The sequence below is a fragment of the Phoca vitulina genome, unplaced genomic scaffold, assembly GCF_004348235.1.
Source record: "Phoca vitulina isolate PV1807 unplaced genomic scaffold, GSC_HSeal_1.0 scaffold59, whole genome shotgun sequence".
NCBI lineage: Eukaryota > Metazoa > Chordata > Mammalia > Carnivora > Phocidae > Phoca > Phoca vitulina.
Window position 1 is genome coordinate 9,440,553 of NW_022589762.1, and position 22,134 is coordinate 9,462,686.

Here is a 22,134-nt window from a genome sequence, read left to right on the forward strand (position 1 = left end):
TTTGTGGGATCTCGTCTACTCTTTGATGTCTTACTTTCAGGTTGAACTCTTGATCGAATATATCTGAAGTGTCAATAGAGAACGGAGCTTCCCCATTCTCATCTGTGGTGTAGTTTCCTATAATTCTGTTATTCAGCTCCAATTGCAATAACTTGTTCACCATTGGTACATTATCAGGACCAGAAAATTTAAGCTGTGCACAAAAGAAAAAAAATAGCATTAAGTTTTAAAACTCAAAACATCACATTTCTACAGAGAAGGAATTTTTCTGTTCCTAAGTGTGATTATTTATTTGTAATTTTATGAAATTCCTATAGACAGAAAAATGTTCTATTAAATAGATACATAAAATGGAAACAGCTATACTTTTATCTATTGCTTTCCCCCTGGGAATTTTTCTCATCTATCAGATGCAGTAAGGCTACAAATGTGTTACGAAAGTAGGAAAAACGTGTCCAGAAATTTTCAAAGGGCAATCCATGATCCCAGAAAATGAAACGAGAACATGTATTTTTAAGTCAGACCTACAGTTCCAAAATAAGAAATTCCTCTTCTATAGAAAGGATCCATGTTCTCAAAGCTCACACTGCCAAGCAATTGAGTGATAAAAGTAGAAGCTCTTTCACTGATCTGCGCACCTGAAAGAAATGAAAAATAGTATAAGGGAGGATGCATTGTTTGATCAAGACCCTCAAAAGAAAAAACAGCTTAGAGGACATGCACAAACTTCTGGTACACAGAATTACATTCTTGTTCTACATTGAAAGGGAGGTGTGGATGCTTTGGAGCATGCTCCAGAATACTCCATATCTATGTGGTTATAATATACGTCAAACTGAACAATGTAATTAATATGAAAGTATTTGAATCAGAAGCAGGAGAAAATGCTTTTAATTTCCTTCCTCTGACCATTCTACTCAGTTCTGGCTAATAACTCCTTTTATGACACAGAATTTCATAGACATCTCTAGAATAAGGCTATCACTTCCTTTATACCTTTCCTTAGCCTACCAGATAACTATGCTTTTAGACTTTTGCCAGATAAGAAAAATATCTGAAAGCAAAGTAAATGGAAATGCACTGTGGTATCAGCAAAGCATGTGATAAGCAGAGGTAAACACATCTAGCTAAGTTACAATATGAATGTGACAAACATCCATAATGAATGCCATGACACAACTGATCAAGTACATTTATATAAAGGACTTTAATATAATATAATATAATATAATATAATATAATATAATATTATCCCAATAATCTTTAAGTAACAAGAAATAATTAGTAATTGAATCTGGTTTTCTCCACCCCAAATTTAATTTCACTTACTTTTTTTCTTTTCCATTCTTGTAACAGTTACTTATTGAGCACTTACTATGTGCAGTCTTGTAAATGTCTCATTAATATTTTACACTTGCAAATGTCTCCATTTGTATCAAATTAGAGGTTGAAGAGGATCTCCTAGTTACTATTCTAAGCTTGTGCACCACAAGGCGCACAGCTATTCAACCTTATAATTGTAGCTCTTGAGCAAAGTAAACGAAAGTGGTCCTGTTTCAATAAACTTCACATCAGTAAGCATGGAGCTGGATGTGACATTCTAGATATTGTGATCTCTTGTATTAAATCAAAGATTAAACCCTGGCAATTGGTTATCAACTGATTGACACAAAGTTAAAGAGAGATCCATAATTTATGAGCTTAGCTCTACTGCTTCAGAAGAAGGACCCTTGTTCTGATTGATGCGGGCACAGAAGCAGTTATAAACACTTGGCATTTACATAATTAGTTTATTTTACATATTATGAGGAAAGTCTTTTTCAAAAGCAACCTTCAAGTTGACCTATTGACAACCATACTCCACTTGACTATGTTTAACAATGAATGATCTCTATTTGGTGAGTATTGATAACTCGATAAACTTCTCCCCAGTAAGCTGTGTATATCCCCAGGTTGCCCATAAAGTGCGATCATTACCTGTCCCAAATTCCGTAACTGTTACAGTGGTGTGAAATGACATGAAAAATTCTGTACGGTAGAGTTGGAAGACTTTCATATTTACAATTTGAGTGATACAACCGTTTCTCAACTGAAAAATGAGGAGAAGGTATAATGAAAAGATTAGGAATTCAAAAGTCTTAAAAGGATGTAGAGTTTTAGCACAGATTTCTAACTGCCCCCCACCACCCCATGGCTTCATCCCACAAACTTGTTGAAATGACCAAGAATTGCAAAAGAAGCGGTGGGAGTTCATCAGCAATTAAAGCAAGTTAAAGAGGTAATGTATTTTTTACAGATTTCAGGGATACTCTACTGAAAACAACGTAGATGAGGAACAAATTAAAGGATGAGTCTGGAACTGAATGAAATTTTAAGAATTAGAGATTAAAATCATCTTGAGTCTTCAAGTGTGTAACACCAAAACACATTTTAAGATAAACTGTTCATTTAAAATAAGGAAAAATCTGTAGATAATCTTTCATTAGTGACATCAAGAATCAGAGAAATATAGATTTAATTATATTTTAAAATAAACAATGTCTATTAATTCTAAATTTAAAATATTAGAGGGATAGATCAATTCATTGATTCTCAAAACTACCCTATGAGCTAGACCTCCATTATATGGATGAATAAACTGAAATACAGGTAGGTTATGTAATCTGCCCAAGGTCACACAGAAAGTGGTAGCGAGGCATTCTGATCCCAGAATATGCGCTCCTCTGAACTATCAGCTGTAATATTAACAACAACAAAACAGATAATTTTACTTCATCTATTTATAATATGGATTAAAAAGAAATATAAAATGTAATCAGAAGATTCTTAAGTGCCTTGAAACTAAGAGAAAAACATTTTTCAGTAATCCCCGAGTCAAAGAGATAAAAATCTTAACATTAATACCAAGGAAAAAAGTGCTTTGCATGAAAATCTATGGTATTAAGCTACGGTTAAAAGAAAAAGTAAAACACAGTGTGTGTGTGTGTTTTCCAAAGGTTTTTTAATTTATTTGAGAGACAGAGAGAAGGAGAGAGCAAGAGTGAGAGCAGAGAGGAGGGGCAGAGGGAGCGGGAGACGCACACTCCCCACTGAGGAGGGAGCCACATGTGGGATCACGACCCTAAGCCGAAATCAAGAGTCGAGGCTTAACTGCCTGAGCCACCCAGGAGCCCCACACAATGTGTTTTTAACAAAAAGAAACAACGAACCTTTTTTAAACACAACAAAATAAAATTTTAGGGTAAGGAATGAATATGTTGAAAATAAAAATAAATGATTTAGGAACACAAAAGTAATATCAGAAAGAAAATAATAAAACAAAATCAGAGAAAGTCAGAGAAAGGCCAATAAAATAAATGAAACTTTTATGAGCATGATTTAGAATAAAGAAGGAGAGCAAAGTTGTAAAAGATTAGGTGCTAACACAACCGAATATCCATTTGGAAGAAAACAAAATGTCTTATTTTAGACTATAATCAAAAACTATTTTATGTTGATTAGAAAAATGTTTAAAATCTTAAAATGTTTAAATAGCTGTATGTACAACACGGTGGTAAGTGAGACCTTTTTCTGAGGCTGAGAACTTATAAACATTAGGAACTTTGATATCTCAAAAATAACACAATCAAAGTCAGTATTTAAATAACAGACTTGAAAAAATTTGCTTAGAGGATGGAGGGTAATATTCATAATACAAGAAAATTTCAATTTCACATGAACAGGAAAAACGGATAATTAAGAGTTCTTAAAAGAACAAATTCAAACTGATTCAAACAAAAATATGAAAATATGTTCAAACTCATGAGTAATGCAAATTAAAACAAAATGAATTTCTATCAAAATGGCAACATTTTAAAAACTGCTATATGTATACTGCTGACAGTAATTTGGGAAAAATACTGTTCTCACATGTTGCTGACAGGAATCTGAATGCTTAAAAACATTTTGGACAATAATATGCTAAAATTTTTAAAAATTAAAATTGGATGTATATATAATTCTATCTATCTATCATCTATCTACTTTGACTCATGGAACCCACTCCAAGGAATCTATATCAAATAAGTAAAACCACTCATATATAAGGATAGTTTTAGCAGATTATTTATTGCTTTATGTTCACAATGGGGGAAAAAGGCATTAGCTAAGGGAACACCTATCACTTGGTAAAATGGTTAACTAATGTATGTTATAATCACACCATGGAAAAATGCACTGCTGATGTGGAAAAATTCCACCCTGCCTTTCCTCGCCTGCAATTCCTATCTAAAAGATTTCTGCTTGTCTTGACCAAATATTGATATTTTCCTAAAGGATGTTCATCAATTTGGTGAGTAACTTCAGGACAATCAGACTTAAATTATAAACTGAAGTGTATACAAATTTCATGTTCAAAGTCCAAAGTTGCTCCTCAAAGAAATGGGCAGAATTGTTTACTTAGGTGAAGATGCTGCAGGTGGGGAAAGGAAATGGTGGCTTCAAAAATGAACCTCAAATCTAAAGTAATACAAGTTGATACTCTGAATTGCAGGTGTTTGCAAGTGAACTTTTTTCAGAAGGACAATTCTAGGTTGCATGGTGTGTACAATCAGGGATTCATTTATTTAACAGATGACTAATGATTCCACACAGAAAGATCCGAGAGGTCAGTAGACAGTATAGAAAACAAGAAAACGAGTAAGATTTTTCAAATTTAACAAATCTATGAATCCATAGGTGGGTGACAATTTACATGGCCTGGAGAATAAGAGACTATTGGTAGATGTTGTATTTGCTCTTCCTTCTTCACCTTATCTAGCTGAAACCTCCATTATCCACAAAATGAAAACAGTGTTGTTAAGTCCCTTTTATAAATGGAATTGTAGAGGCCGAGCGCAGGCCTCCCCAAACATGCCACTTTGGCATACTGATTATGTTATATAAATGTTACTTAAGAAACAGCCAGTGCGAGGACACTAAGACCCTCCTTGGTCCCCATGAAAGCAGGAAACAAATCTCCCATATGAAAGGCACTCTCGCTGCACTAAAAAGTAGATAGACATCCTTACCACTACAGAGAGGGATTTGAAAGCCGAGAAAGCTGTGGAAATAAACCTTGTTCCTTTTTTCCTATCTACTACCTCAGCCCAAATTCCAATTAGGATTCCCTACTAATTAAAGCTCCTAAACATCTGTTTTCTTTATCCTGTCAATTCCTCACAAATTTATTGTCTCTTTGTTTAAAAAGTATAAAAACTACCTGCCTTGGTCATTTTGTTAGATCTCAGTTTCATTATGGGGCCTCCATGTGCACCTAATAAAACTCTGTTTTTTTTCTCCCGTTAACCTGCTTCATGTAAATTTAATTCTTAGTCCAGTGGAAGACCATGAAGGGTAGAGGGAGAATTTTTCCTTCTCTACAGAATGAAATGAACAAGAACTTTTTTTTTTTTTTGAGTAAAGATGATGATCTGTACCTGTGCAATAAATTGTTCACATATTTCATGGTTGTTGTTCTCACAATTCCCAGAGGAAAAAAATTCTCTGCACACCCGGATTTGGGCTTTCCCTTGCACAGGCTGGCCATACGTGTACCTGGCAGGAGAAAGCGTACATAATTATAGATGAACAATACCATGGGAATATTCTATGGGCTTCTTCAGAAATTATATATGAAATCTGTAATCTATGACTACTCTAATGACGAAATTCAATTGGGAATCCTCATCTACTGGTTCTATCGTCCCCACAGAATTTGGGTTAAGTTAGGCACATGATCTGTTATGAGGATTCAACTGCTTTTCAAAAAATCAAACTCAGGGGGCACCCGGCTGGCTCAGTTGGTAGAGCATGTGACTCCTGTTCTCAGGGTCCTGAGTTTAAACCCCATGTTGGGCCCAGAGCTTACTTTAAAAAAGAGAAAGAAAGAACGAAAAAAAAAAAGATCAAATTCAACGTAATGTAGAATCTAAAATCTCAGTAAATAGAATTTAATGATTAAATTGAGTTTTTACAATTATATTTTAGTCTAATAGAAAAATTATAAAAATTGCAGCACTTTTTTTCTTTAGCGGAAAATATATATGCATATAAGTAACACGTGGATTATTCAGGATCTTAGAAAACTTCTAGATCGATACTTTAAACAATTCTCATTGTGCATCCAATAAATGTAGAAGGTATGGAGATTGGCATAAACTAGATAAACTTTGATGAAAGGTACAATGTCTTAGGGGTGGGGTTAAATAAATATCTCATTTTCTCCTAAAACACACAAAAAACTACAACACAGTTTTTTTAAAGTTTCAGAAAGGCAAATACAGTTGATTTGGGTTTTTTTGTTACTTGAGGATTGTTTCTACTAAGATTTAGAAAAACAGTTAACGAATGTGAAATTAGTAAATAGTAAAACTGAATATAATTACATTTATCAATTATAACATTTTTTCCCTAATTGTTGGACACCAGTATACACCCGATGTTTATGTAGATTATCTCATTTATTTTTTTAAGTGATTCTGAGATGTAGGTGCATTATCTCATTGTACAGATTAGTATAATTGAGATCAAACAACTCACTTCTCCACACTGTAAGATATGGAATTAAAATTCAAACTTAGATCTTCCTCACTTCCCATAGTCCATGCTCTTCACATTCCACTAACTGGTTTTTCTCTATTTAAAAATTCTCAATGCTTCTGAGACTCAACCCAAATCACTAAAATCGTCTGTGAGCTCTAAATATCAATTACATGAAAATAGAGGCAAGACTAAGATCAGGCCACAAATGTTATACTTGCACATATCTTGTTAGTTCTTACTGTCTTTTGCTTACAAAACAAAACTCTTATTGTAGTATTATCTATGGGTTAACACATGCCCATGAAATACGTAGCTCAAATTTTCATACAGATCAGAAAGAATAAAAAATTCTGAATAGATGTGTGATTTGAAAAGCTTTTGGTGGATACCAATGCATTTTATTAAAATGCCCTTGCCTGTAGGTAAGTTTTCTTCCCTTCTGAAAGCTTAATTCATCTTGGAGGTTGTTGGCTAAAATAATCTGATTTGCTGTTATTTTCTCTAGCTGTCCCAAGTTAAGTCTGGGGAGTACTAAAGAAACAATGCACAGACACAGCACATACAACCTGAAGTAGGCAACTCATTCACTCCTGTTCACTCCTGGACATATTGATTTCATTCCTCTGTTCCTGCAGCCTGCCCAGAAATAACCTTGTAGCCAGCAGAGCTTCTGTCTCAACCACCTGGTCCTGTTGCAGGATATCATTATTGCTGATACTGACATACTACTTAATGGCAAATCTAAGTGGAATGTAATGTTAAAGAAGTGTCAAGAAATCCCAATTCCGTATCAACATTTAGCTTAGCACGTCTCTTACAAAGGCGATACTTGATAAATATTTTGGCTCTCCTGATATGTGTGTTGTACTTTTTTAGCATAACACTGGGCAGATGAATTATAGGTGTTAATCCCATTGACAATTCTGGCTCCGGGTAGGGTTTTACCAGTAAAACTAGTTTAGGATCCTGGAGTTTTTGAAGCTTATATTGATTATCCCCTTATTTTTAACACACATAATCTCTATCTCTCATATATTACATTCATAAGATTCTGGCACATGTCAGCTACTCTTCCCTGAAACAAAAAAATATTGTTATGATTTCCCTAGAGTCCAAAGGACATTGTACAAAGTGTCAGCTTTTACCCAATATGTCTTTAAAATGCCTTGAATATTCTCAAAAATACTTTGAAAATGCTAAAAAAAATATTTTAAATACTTTGAAAATGCTCAAAAGGAAGTAATTTCCATGTCATCAATTAAATAAACAGTTTAAACAAATACGTTAAATATTAAATTTTTTTTTTTTTTTTTTAAGATTTTTATTTATTTATTTGAGAGAGAGAATGAGACAGAGAGGGAGAGCATGAGAGGGGGAAGGATCAGAGGGAGAAGCAGACTCCCTGCTCAGCAGGGAGTCCGATGCGGGACTCGATCCCGGGACTCCAGGATCATGACCTGAGCCGAAGGCAGTCGCTCAACCAACTGAGCCACCCAGGCGCCCCATAAATTTTTAATTGTTTATGTAAATTACAACAGAGGTCTTGGTTAGGAGAGTACCTCTGAAGCCAAATAACATTGGTCTAAATCCAATGCTAGGTCTGCCATCCAAAAGCTCTATTAATGTTGATGAATTATTTCAATTCTCTGTGTCTTGTTACCCTTCTTTCTAAACTAGAGATGATAATAGCTCTTGTCTCATAGCATTGTGGTAAGAATATAATGAATGCAATGCTCAAGGCAGTAACTGGCATTCAGTAAATATTAACTATATTAATTATTATTAGAAATTTGAGAAAAGGCGTCACACCTTTAAAAATATAAAAGACATTAGAGGGGCGCCTGGGTGGCTCAGTCGGTTAAGCGGCTGCCTTCAGCTCAGGTCATGACCCCAGAGTCCTGGGATGGAGCCCCACATCGGGCTCTGTGCTCAGCAGGGAGCCTGCTTCTCCCTCTCCCTCTGCCTGCCTCTCTGCCTACTTGTGCTCTCTTTCTCTCTGTCAAATAAATAAATAAAATCTAAAAAAAAAAGACGTTAGAAATAATTTCTCAAAAAAATGAAAATTTCTCAAGTCATATGAATTTTTTTCACATTAAGAGGAGTCAAATTAATCTTAATTAAATTGATAAAATATCTTTTTTCCCACTATGACATTTTCAAGAGTTTCTTTTCTTCTTTTTTTTTTTTTTTTAATGAATACACCAATGATGGTAATGATTCAATGAGGCAGGCACTTCTGTATCAGCTGTTGGAATTTATGCTGACACAATGTATTCAGTGAGTAATATGGCAATCGAAAGCTGAAAGAGCGGGCGCCTGGGTGGCTCAGTTGGTTAAGCGTCTGCCTTCCGCTCGTCATGATCCTAGGGTCCTAGGATTGAGCCCCGCATGGGGCTCCCTGCTCGGCGGGAAGCCTGCTTCTCTCTCCCCCGCGCCCCCCGGCTTGTGTTCCTGCTCTCACTATCTGCTATCTGTCTCTCTGTCAAATAAAATAAATAAAATCTTAAAAAAAAAAAAAACCCAAAAAAACAAAACCTGAAAGAGCATTATACATTTTGTCTTGATAATTCCAATACTGGACATCTTTCTTAAGTAATTAATTTTTAATTCAGAAGCTACTTCTTATACACAAGGACATATACTATAAGAGTATTTCTTACTAGGAAAACAAAATCAAATAGCCTATATATTATATAATAAAAGAAAAGTTAATTTGGTATGGCCATATAGAGATATACTCATGTAGCAAGGAGTTGGAATTCATGAAAGAGTGGCTGAATATGAAGGCATGTTTTCTTAATTACAGTGGGTAAAAAAGTATGATTGCAGTTGTGCAAAATATTCACAAAAGATTAGAAGAAAATAAATCACAACGTAAATGGCAATTGGTAGAATTAATTACATGTAATTTCTTATATTTTTCTTTATCTTTTCCCAATATTTTACAATGAGAATTCATTACTCCTCTAATAATCTTAACATAAGAATATAAGTAATTGAAGTTACATGGCTAATTTTATTTCTCATTCTTTCTGAGCTTTGTATTGACCTGTGGAGTCAAATCTCCTGAATACTTACTTAGCACATACATTCACTTGGAATTCATCATCCGAAATAGTTACTGTTTGTGGTGCACTGACCTTAACTTCAAACCTGGGCAACACTGGAAATACAAAGAAATAGACTTCAGTCCCTACAATCACTGGTGAGAAAAACTTATCGCAATCTTGTAACTAAGTATGCCTCTGTGCACAACATTGTCCTATGTATGCATCTATATACACCATGTTTCAATTGCCCCAAATTCTGTGTAAGTGATAGTGTCTTTCTCTTTTCTACTCTCAGAACTTCACATTTTTTTATTATAGTCTTTTACATCATGTAGAAGATTGTCTGGATTCTAGAAGATGAGATATTTCCTAGGTAGAAGAGTTAGGGGTTAGAATCAGGCTATGGGACAAGGAGTGAAGAACAAGAAAAGAGAGATGATAAAGCAGAAAACCCCAAGAAAGGAAAATGGCAGAAAACTAAATCAAGCCTCATCGACTTTTGCCTAAATCTAACATAAAAAAAATTTTTTTTGAGTCCTTTGAGCCCTGCATTTATACAGAACAACCATAAGTAGTATTTAATTACCGTATCTATCAACAGTAAATTGGTGTGTCAATGTCTTTCCTGATTTTATTCTCACAAAAACAGAGTAATCTCCAAACATTGGTTCTGAAATCAGTTGGAATGAGAGTTGGGTTATATTTTGAAAAGAGGTCACATTTTGCCATTGAAAAATTCTATTGTTTTGAGGATCCTAGAAATAAAGAAGAAGTAAAATCAGAGGTCAAAAGAGTATTAGTCTTTCCTTCTTTATTTTGGGTATTTTCTGTACTTAACGTAAGTAAAGAAAATTACCATTTTATTGAACTAATACCTCACACTGTAAAAATAACATAACTTTCTCAGGTACTCAAATTCAATTAATATTAATATTCAATTAATATAGTATATCTCTGGTAAACACCCCCTAAAATAAGAACAATAACCTGTAATAAATGCTTTGGATTTTTGTCTTTCTGAACCAGAGCTGCATAGTTAAAAAAATTTAAAACTCAATGTGTCTGCTCCAGAGTAGTGCTTTCCAAAGTAGAGTGGACCCACACCAGTAGAAGCATATGGAGGTATTCATCCTAACAGATACTTATAAAGATTGTCCCTGGTGTTTTATTTGGTAAGCAAATTGGTCATGAGTTTTCACACTGCATGCAAAAGCTGTTCAGTGGAAGTTCTATAATAAGAATGGATTGATAATGCCACCCTTTCTCCTTTACTTGCTTTTAGTATATTGCAGCTTATGTGAGCCAGGCTCACATAAGTTCTGATTAAAGAACTCCTGATAAAAAGATTTTTACAAAGAAACAAAAATATTATTTACTACTCACTTAGTTTTAATTTTTTTTCCTTTCTTCTATGATAAAGTCTAGAAGACTAAATTAATTTTCCAGGCTTCCTTTCAGTAAGGATTGCCCATGTGACTAAGTGTTGGCCAACTGAAAATAAGTAGAAGTCACTGGGAAATTATTTCTAAAAGAATCAGATGTAGCTGGCATTGAGAATAAAACAATGCACAGAGGATGGCAGGGAGGTTAAGTAGAAGAAGCCTGGATCCTTGGTAATGCTATGCTGTTCCCGTCCCCATCCGCGAGCACTTACACTTAGGCATGGCAGTTCGTGAAAACAATAAACCTTTTACTCATTGAAGCCAATGTTAGTTAAGCTCTCTGTTGCTTTCAATGAAATACGACACTAGCTGAATTAGGATGTGAAGATAATACTATTTACGGATTACTAATGACGTAGAAAACACGAAAATGGCCAACTTGATATTTATCCTACTAGAAGGATGAGCTATTTGCCATCCATATAACAAAGTCAAAAAAAATTCAAATTATAAAGAAGCCTATTTGAACTAGGCATTTACGTACATGTTCATTAATGAAGATCTCAGTGTATTAACATTTAGACTGAGTTAATAATAATGGTACATATTGCATGTAGAAATTAAAATGCATATGTTAGAGTTGATTGATACGAACGATTTACTGACAGACATAAGATTTGAAATGAGTTTGAAAGCCACACTACTGCAATAGAGATTTGAAAGCGAAGTGTCCATTTTGTAATGATATCACCTAATTTATTTCAAATCTTTAGGTGTTTATGTTTTCTATTTCCTTACAAGATGTGGTTAAATTAAGATTGAGAAGGGCCAGTAGCCCAAACTAAGCAATTTTAAATATAAAACTCACTTAGAAGGAGCCCAATCTTTTATTTTCCATGAAAACTCATTACTGCACTTGCCACACAGGACCTACACTAAACGTGGCAGCCCTTTATTTACATCTTCATCTGATGCCTTACACTGTGTATGTAGATAAAGGTTTTTCTTCCCTTTATTTCAGTTATCTTAATTTCTAACACATGTAATGAAAACTAGACACGCATCATTATTTATCTGAATATTTAAAAAATGAGTGCTTTCAGAAAATAGTTAATCTTGAGAAATTGTGATAAAGCGGATCGCTTACCTGAAGTGTGATCAATGGATACTGAAAAGAAAAAAAGAACCTGCAGGTTAATATTGTAATAGTGCTTTTTTTTTTTTTTTTGCCAGATATTGCATTATTAAGATTATCTGACTTAGTGTTGAAACAGTCTTAACTCTCCCAGAAGACAAAATTTTTATAGCTAAGCATGCCAAGAAAACCCCAAACACGAAGGAGCTCCTGAACCTCATCAGGGAAGTCGAAAGCTGGTTCCATGCAACCCATTATTCCCCCTTATATGATGAGAAGACCTAAAGAAGTATAATTAACTCACTATAAAGGGAAGTTTTCAATTTGGGGGTCAGCTTTGAAACTATGCCTGTATAGTATTCCATGTCAGAACTGATTTCTGTACTTATAGAAAGCTTCCTTGATGACACTTTATACAGCAATGGATTTGTTTAATTTGCTTTGATTTAATTGTACCATTAGAAAGTATTGAACTCACCAAATCCTCAACAGGTCTGAACTTGGTATCCAGTGTCACAATGCGAATTTGTACTAAAAGAGAAGAGGAAGAGGGGACAATATTTTTTCTCGTTATTCCTCTCCCAGGTTATGGTTGCTTGTAAATAGATATAGAAATTAATTGTCTTGCTATTACAGAATGCTATACTCCCTTCGCCCCTAGCTCTCACTTGACCCTTTGAAAGTTGGGTTCTATTTGGAAAGATCTCTTATTACACATTTGTAATTCCTCTGTTGCCGATTGCTCTGTTATTACCAAAGCTGACAGTAGCTGCTGCCACCACCAGAAACTTCTACCCTAAATGCCCACAGGGATACCTTAAAAATTGGTGCCGGAATTAATCATAGAAAGACAAGTGTGAAATATGTATAGTAGGAGTTATACTCCTCCTACAATTTTCCTGGAAAAATATATTAATGTTAGCAAACATTAAATTAATTTTAGTAGAATTCCAGAAAGACCATTTTAACTACCTTTGTATACATAGCTGTCATCACAGCTTTTAACAAGTCGAGAGAATATAACGCAGCAAAACATCTCACTATATGAATTCTGTTTTAATTCTTTTAAGTAAATCATACAAATATATAACATTAGAAGAAAATATATAGATGCTGTCATCCAACCCCCTAAATTTATAAATGAGAAAACTGAAAATCTCAAAGAGCTGAATTTACTCGGCAAAACCCAATAATTTATCAACAGAGCCAAAACAATGACCACATCCTTCAGAATCCTAGTTTGGTGTTCTTTCCGCTACCTTTTATTTAACACAATAATAAAGAAAATTAGAAGGACTCTGCTCTGCTTAGGTTATCAGATTTGTGATTATTTCTACTGGTATGAATAATAATAATAATAATAATATCATTTGCAAAGTCTTTACTGGGTGCTAGGTACTATTTTACATTGACTATCTTATTTTACTCTCACAATATTTCTGCAAGTGAGTAATTTTTAGTATCTCTATTCTACAGAGGAAAAAAAAATGAGTCTAAACAGAGGTTTAATTAGCTTGCCCATTTGGTAAATTATGGGGCAACAAGTGAAACCAAATAATGGTTTGCTCATAGTCATTATATTATGGAAATCTGTCACTAGAATTTTTAAAACGTGAAAGTGGCATGCACGAGTTTAAGAAGCCAAGCATTCAATTTTTTTTATTATGTTATGTTAATCACCATACATTACATCATTAGTTTTTGATGTAGTGTTCCATGATTCATTGTTTGCATATAATACCCAGTGCTCCATCCGGTAAGTGCCCTCTTTAATACCCATCACCAGGCTAACCCATCCTCCCACCCCCCTCCCCTCTATAACCCTCAGTCCATTTCTCGGAGTCCATAGTCTTTCATGGTTCGTCTCCCCCACCGATTTTGCCCCCTTCATTTCTCCCTTCCTACTATCTTCTTTTTTTTTTTTTTTTTAACATATAATGTATTATTTGTTTCAGAGGTACAGGTCTGTGATTCAACAGTCTTACACAATTGTGTAAGAAGCCAAGCATTCAATTAATGGAGTTGGAAGGCACTGTTTCCTAACTGATCTGGACAACCAGTAGAAATCCACGATCCCATAACGTTTTAAACTTAAGACTGACATTCACGTGTTTGGATTGCTTTAAATTTGAAGACTGTGTTCCTGAGGCCAGTGATACAAAGGAAACATGCACATTGACTTACTATTCTCGCCAGGTTTGTAGATGGGTTTATCTGTCTGCATAAAAGTTACGGTCTCCTCTGAAGTGAGTGCTACAGATCTCCTCTCGAAGATTTTAAGCGTCTCTCCTTTAGCCAACAATGTCACAAAAGCCAACTGCTCAGAGGACTTCTGAGAAACCTGTTTATGTTAAAGAGCAGAGAATGGGAAAACAGTTTTTAGACATTAAGCTGGTAAACAATGTCTTAATTTGGTTTCTTAAGCTAAGAGCCTCCAGAGAGCACATTATTTCTTAACAGGAGGTGTGGAGACCACTTTTTACAATTCCTTTATTGAGCGTGAGGACAGTTTCTAATAAACTTATTTTTATGTCTGCTAGCCTTCTATTTTCTTTTTTCCTTGTCCTGAGTCCCAGTCTTGCTTCTCTTTACCTGGATTCTCTTTCCTCATATTGTTAAATGGTTCTGTTTAAAAAGCAGTGATTGCATTTTATTATAACTCCCTGTGAAAGAAAAATGGCAGTATTTCACAAGTTTTGTGGCATGGGTTCCTCTCAGGAATTCTCTAGTTCTACTCCCTAGTTTCCACAATTCATCCCAAATCAAGATTTGTTATCTCTCTTAAAATGATTTTTATGTAATAATTTCATCACCCCAACAGAAGCACTGAAAGGGCAAATCCAGTGCCTCACCTGGAAATCTGCACAAGCATAGAAGTTATCCTCTTCCACAGACTGATCAAAAATCGTGGTATTGTATCCATCATATTCTAAGACGACACTCAAGGATATGGATTCATTAAGGTTTGAAAGGTGGAGACAAGCCTTTTCGGCAGAATGACTCTGCATCACGGAGGAGACCCATAGGATATACTTTCTATGCAAAGAAAGTGATCAACACTTTAAACAAGTGTAGCAGAAATGCAGAACATGCATAAGAAACAATTTTAGCTTATTGAAATATTTCTAAAACATTTTTCATTGTATTAAAATAATCTTGAGTATGCAGAGAGTTATCTTAAGAAAAATATGTCCATTCCCTTCATACACTTGTTTAAAATTCATAAGGCAAACCAGCACTCAGTCTCAGAAGTTGAAATGGTGAAATACAATCAAATTTTAACACAGAACGCATTTAATAAGGTCACTTGGCTAGTACTATAGTAAGAATAAAGGGTATAACATTTCCTTACGGTTCTGAGGCCACAGAAACAGCAAAATGAAGCCAAAAGGTGCTCAGAAAAATGATGGGCACCATTTTATCCTGGTGTCTGAACAATAAAGACTTAAAGGTAAATACTCAATCTCTCTCTTTCTTTCTTAGTATATGTTAGCTGCCCCAACTATCCACTTTCTTTTCTTCCTTCTACTGTGCCTCGCTCTGTACCTCTTTGCTTTTATAGTAACCCACAATGAAGGATCAGCTACTTTTTGGAACAAGTCACAGAGGACCCGCCAATCACATTTAGATGGCCTCTCCCATTACTTGGGGGGGTGGGGTGTGGGGGAGGGGTGGTGGTGGTGGTGCTTGTCATTTTGTATACAACTTCCTTCTCAAGTTCACTGAATGCTGCTCTCTGTTTTTGGAATCAGCAGCACAGGTTGGGCCGGAAGAAAGAGAAAACAAAGAAAGCAGTTTTGTGACACGTGGGAGTTTATTAGTTTAATTTAGCATTTCCCTCCTAGGGCTGATCGCAGTATCAAAAGCAGTAATAGACAGGAATTTGCACTTGGAAGAAAAATCCCTCTCGGAAGAGCTGTTATCATCCCAATTGCCAAAAGGTAAATTTTTCAGGCTGCTGAGAAAAGTAGTATATCTGATGTTGTCAAAACACAGATGCAAATAGATAGCTCAATATAGGCTCATCTTACAGATAATTGAGACTGTTGTTATTTTTTTTATAAATTCCTAATACAGAATACAACATTTAAAATGTTGAAATGTGGTCAACATTTACTACGATTTCTTAGTAAGATTTTCTTTACAACGTTCAATATCCTTTTCTACCCTAAATACAATAAGAAAAAAAATTAAAGAAAAGGTAATAAATATATGTGTGTGTACACACCTACTGATCACTTCTAGGCCCCCCCCCCAAAAAAGGGCTTTATCATAATTTGGTTCCAAAACATTTCTAAAAGGAAAATGAGCCATGCCAAAGAAACTCACGATGTCTTGACTGTGTCTCTAGTGTGTTAATTTTCCCACTTGTCTTCTTTTCTTTTTTTTCTTTTTCTTTTTTTAAGATTTTATTTATTTATTTGACAGAGAGAGAGCACAAGCAGGGGGAAGGGAAGGGGCAGAGGCAGAGGGAGAAGCAGGCTCCCCACTGAGCCGGGAGCCCGACGCTGAACTCAATCCCAGGACCCTGGGATCATGACCTGAGCCGAAGGCAGACACTTAACGGACTGAGCCACCAGGTGCCCTTTTCTTTTCTTTTTTTTTTTATAACATATTTTCTGTTTCAAGTATTGATGGAGTTAGAACATGTGGTTTGAAGAATGTTACATTGTGTCGAGAAGAGAGAACTGGTTTCAGTCTTTATTTCTAAAAGAAATAGGCCGGCAGGCAACAGGGCAAGGGCAAATACAAAGTGAAAAACCATAGCAATTATACAGATGAGGAGCTGTGATGAGGTAGTAAGAGGCCTCAGGAATGTGAGAGCAAGGGCTCCTTGGAGACCACACTTCGTATTCCACTGCTGAAGTGTGTTCACAAAGTCTCTGACCATGTTGCTCTCTCAGTACAGTTCCTCATTTCTATGTAGGACTTTTGTTTTTGTCTGCCTTTTCTTTATTCCTGCATAAGAAGTCAAATCTCTTGAATTCTCTGCTTCAGCGTTAATCCTCAATTGTCGACCTGTCCTGCCAGTTTTATGATTTAATTTCTTTTCACTGGAAACTCAAACTGTTCATCTCTGTTTTTGACCAAATTCTTAACCTCTGATAGCCCCTCAAGCTTATTATTAGAGCACTCTCTCCACTCCACTCCCCAGACTCATAAGATAAATCACTAGCTTCCCGAATAATTGAAGCTCACCAGCTTTCACTCACCAGTTCAAGGCAGACAGCTGCCACAAGGCAGATTGTTTATAGATCAAAGCAACTAATTCTTTATTCCCAGGGCTGATAAATCCAAAGGATTGAAACTTCTCTAAAATATTTGCATTTTTCCAAATGTAAAACTTTCATGCTGATTAAATGACTCTGTTTATCTTAACTTTAATCAAGGCAATTTACTGCTAACAAAAATGTGTATTTTACCCAACTGTCTTAATTCATCTTCGGGACTAACATGTTTTTACAATATTGCTTTCCCCAAATATAATTTTATCTGATTAAAGTGGTCTTCAGGTTAATGGGCTCTTGTCCCAGAGACTTCAGGTATTAATCCAACCTTACCTATTGAGTACTTGCAATGTATAGGCAATAGTGCTAGGTTCTAGAGATCAAAAGATGGGTAAGACTCAATTCTCTAAAGCAGTTTACCTTCTAGTAGAGAAGGGAATGAAGAAAGGGAGGAAGGGAGGATAGAAGAAGAGAAGGAAGAAAGAAAAGAAAGGAAAGGAAGAGAGGGAAAGGGGGAACGACATGGGAGAAGGGAGGAGGGAGAGAGAGGATGAAGGAAGGGAGGAACTACAGACAAGAGAGGGTATTTCCTGAGCACTCTGTATGTAGCAGGCAGGATACTAGGGGCTGATAGTGACAGTGTCTCATTGAATCCTCAGATACAATTTTAAATGTATTACTTATTCTTCTTTTACGAGATAAGAAAATACAGTATCAGAAAAAGTCATTAATTTTCAGAGTCTCTCAGACAGTAAGTCTGGGAAGAAGTTCTTTTAACAATCATACATTGAATGAGATCAAAGGGTTATGTTCATAGGTAAGAATATGAAAGGACATGGATTAATATACTATGTTCTAAGTTCTCAGTAGGTTTCTGCTGAGCAAAGGCATATGCTATGGAAAACAGATATTACATCATCATTTGACAGATTCAATACTGTTTAAGTTATTGGTATTTACTGCTAAGGGAATAGCTCTATTCACTTCATTCAGTATGTATTTATTAAGTACCTACTATCTGCCAGAATTGTGGTAGATGGTAGGAATGAAGAGGTGAATGTAAGTTTTGGAGTTATCATTCCATTAGGAAAGGCAGAGGCTCAATAACTAATAATTCATTACAATCATGGTAAGTATCACAGAAAAGAACAACAGGGCACTATGGGAATGTATGCTGGGGAGTACTTAGTATTAAACCAGATCCTGGTGATAAACAGATGAGCGAGCCCACTTCTTTTCCTAGAACAGTTCACTGTCCACTCTGCAGGATGTGGAAGCACAAAATGCAATGCCATGTGATAGAAAGACTACTCTATATTGAAACCGTGAACAATGCTCAATGGAATCACATTAAAACAATAAATTGGAAAGTCGGAAAAGAATTTAATAAGAAGGCTTTGAGTTGGAAATATTAACATGATTATGAATTTGCCATGTATAGTAGAAATTAAAGAAACTATTACTGACGTAACAGCTTTAAAAAAGTTTTTTTTTTAATTCAAGTATAATTACTATACAGTGTTTTATTAGTTTCAGGTGTATAATATAATGATTCAACAATTATATCCATTACTCAGTACTCATCATGATAAGTGTACTCTTAATCCTTCACCTATTTCACCCATCCCTTCACCCACCTCCTCTCTGGCAAGCACGTTTGTTCTCTATACTTAAGATTCTGGTTTTTTGAATGTTTGGGTCAACCAAGAAATCAAAGAAGAACTTAAACAATTCATGGAAATCAATGAGAATGAAAACACATCGGTCCAAAACCTATGGGATACTGCAAAGGCGGTCCTAAGGGGGAAATACAGAGCCATCCAAGCCTCACTCAAAAAACAGAAAAATCCCAAATTCACCAACTAACTCTACGCCTAAAAGAACTAGAGAAAAAGCAACAAATGACGCCTAAGCCACGCATTAGAAGAGAAATAATTAAAATTAGAGCAGAAATCAACGAATTAGAAACCAGAAACACAGTAGATCAGATCAACGAAACTAGAAGTTGGTTCTTTGAAAGAATTAATAAGATTGATAAACCCCTGGCCAGACTTATCCAAAAGAAAAGAGAAAGGACCCAAATTAATAAAATTATGAATGAAAGGGGAGAGATCACGACTAACACCAAGGAAATAGAAACAATTATTAGAAATTATTATCAACAACTATCTGCCAATAAACTGAGCAATCTGGATGAAATGGAGGCCTTCCTGGAAACCTATAAGCTGCCAAGACTGAAACAGGAAGAAATTGACAACCTGAATAGGCCAATAACCAGTAACGAGATTGAAGCAGTGATCAAAAACCTCCCAAAAAACAAGAGTCCAGGGCCTGATGGATTCCCTGGGGAATTCTACCAAACATTCAAAGAAGACATAATACCTGTTCTACTGAAGCTGTTTCAAAAAATAGAAACAGAAGGAAAACTTCCAAACTCATTCTATGAGGCCCCAAACCAGGCAAAGACCCCATCAAAAAGGAGAATTTCAGACCGATATCCCTGATGAATATGGATTCCAAAATCCTCAACAAAATCCTAGGTAATAGGATCCAACAATACATTAAAAGGATCATCCACCACGACCAAGTGGGATTTATCCCTGGGATGCAAGGGTGGTTCAACATTCGCAAATCAATCAATGTGATAGAACACATTAATAAGAGGAGGCAGAAGAACCATATGGTCCTCTCAATTGATGCAGAAAAAGCATTTGACAAAATACAACATCCTTTCCTGATTAAAACTCTCCAGAGTATAAGGATAGAGGGAACATTCCTCAAGCTCATAAAATCCATCTATGAAAAACCCACAGCGAATATCATCCTCAACGGGGAAAAGCTGAGAGCCTTTCCCTTAAGATCAGGAACACGTCAAGGGTGCCTACTCTCACCATTGTTGTTCAACATAATACTAGAAGTCCTAGCAACAGCAATCAGACAACAAAAAGAAATAAAAGGTATTCAAATTGGCAAAGAAGAAGTCAAACCCTCTCTTTTCACAGACGATATGATACTTTATGTGGAAAACCCAAAAGACTCCACCCCCAAATTACTAGAACTCATCCAGCAATTCAGTAATGTGGCAGGATACAAAATCAATGCACAGAAATCAGTTGCTTTCTTATACACTAACAATGCAACTGTAGAAAGAGAAATTAAAGAAATAATTCCATTTACAATAGCACCAAAAACCATAAGATACCTCGGAATAAACCTAACCAAAGAGGTAAAGGATCTATACTCTAGGAACTACACAACACTCATGAAAGAAATTGAAGAAGACACAAAAAGATGGAAAAATATTCCATGCTCATGGATCGGAAGAATAAACACTGTTAAAATGTCTATGCTACCCAGAGCAATCTATACCTTCAATGCCATCCCGATCAAAATTCCAATGACATTTTTCAAAGTGCTGGAACAAACAATCCTAAAATTTGTATGGAATCAGAAAAGACCCCGAATCGCCAAGGAGATGTTGAAAAAGAAAAACAAAGCTGGGGGCATCAGGTTGCCCGATTTCAAGCTATATTACAAATCAGTGATCACCAAGACAGCATGGTACTGGCACAAAAACAGACATATAGGTCAATGGAACAGAATAGAGAACCCAGATATGGACCCTCAACTCTATGGTCAAATAATCTTTGACAAAGCAGGAAAAAACATGCAATGGAAAAAAGACAGTCTCTTCAATAGATGGTGCTGGGAAAATTGGACAGCCACATGCAGAAGAATGAAACTCGACCATTCTCTAACACCACTCACAAAGATAAACTCAAAGTGGATGAAAGACCTCAATGTGAGACAGGAATCCATCCAAATCCTAGAGGAGAACATAGGCAGTAACCTCTTTGACATCAGCCACAGCAACTTCTTTCAAGATACATCTCCAAAAGCTAGTGAAACAAAAGCAAAAATGAACTTTTGGGACTTCATCAAGATAAAAAGCTTCTGCACTGCAAAGGAAACAGTCAACAAAACAAAGAGGCAACCCACAGAATGGGAGAAGATATTTGCAAATGACACTACAGATAAAGGGCTGGTATCCAAAATATATAAAGAACTTCTCAAATTCAACACCCAAAAAACAAAGAATCAAGTCAAAAAGTGGGCAGAAGAGATGAACAGACACTTCTCTGAAGAAGACATACAAATGGCTAACAGACACATGAAAAAATGTTCATCATCATTAGCCATCAGGGAAATCCAAATCAAAACCACACTGAGATACCACTTTACACCAGTTAGAATGGCAAAAATGGACAGGGAAAGAAACAACAACTGTTGGAGAGGTTGTGGAGAAAGGGGAACCCTCTTACACTGTTGGTGGGAATGCAAGTTGGTACAGCCACTTTGGAAAACAGTGTGGAGGTGCCTCAAAAATTTAAAAATAGAGCTACCCTATGACCCACCAATTGCACTCCTGGGTATTTACCCCAAAGACACAGATGTAGTGAAAAGAAGGGCCATATGCACCCCAATGTTCATAGCAGCAATGTCCACAATAGCCAAACTGTGCAAAGAGCCGAAATGCCCTTCAACAGATGAATGGATAAAGAAGATGTGGTCCATATATACAATGGAATATTACTCAGCCATCAGAAAAGATGAATACCCAACTTTTACAACAACATGGATGGGACTGGAGGAGATTACGCTAAGCGAAATAAGTCAAGCAGAGAAAGTCAATTATCATATGGTTTCACTTATTTGTGGAACATAAGGAATAACATGGAGGACATTAGGAGAAGGAAGGGAAAAATGGGGGGGGGGAA

General features: G+C 35.8%; 1 protein-coding gene across 1 annotated transcript in view; it reads right to left on the reverse strand.

Annotated features, from left to right (window-relative positions):
• LOC116623540 (ovostatin homolog 2-like) overlaps positions 1 to 15,545 on the reverse strand; it is a 49,236-nt gene extending 33,691 nt beyond the window's left edge. Inside the window, 11 exon segments of the mRNA XM_032390760.1 lie at positions 35 to 193; positions 529 to 638; positions 1,978 to 2,089; positions 5,457 to 5,574; positions 9,640 to 9,724; positions 10,198 to 10,366; positions 12,141 to 12,161; positions 12,607 to 12,659; positions 14,265 to 14,469; positions 14,981 to 15,164; positions 15,481 to 15,545. Of these exon segments, the coding sequence (XP_032246651.1) occupies positions 35 to 193; positions 529 to 638; positions 1,978 to 2,089; positions 5,457 to 5,574; positions 9,640 to 9,724; positions 10,198 to 10,366; positions 12,141 to 12,161; positions 12,607 to 12,659; positions 14,265 to 14,469; positions 14,981 to 15,164; positions 15,481 to 15,545 (1,281 nt within the window).
• Positions 15,546 to 22,134: the final 6,589 nt, after the last annotated feature.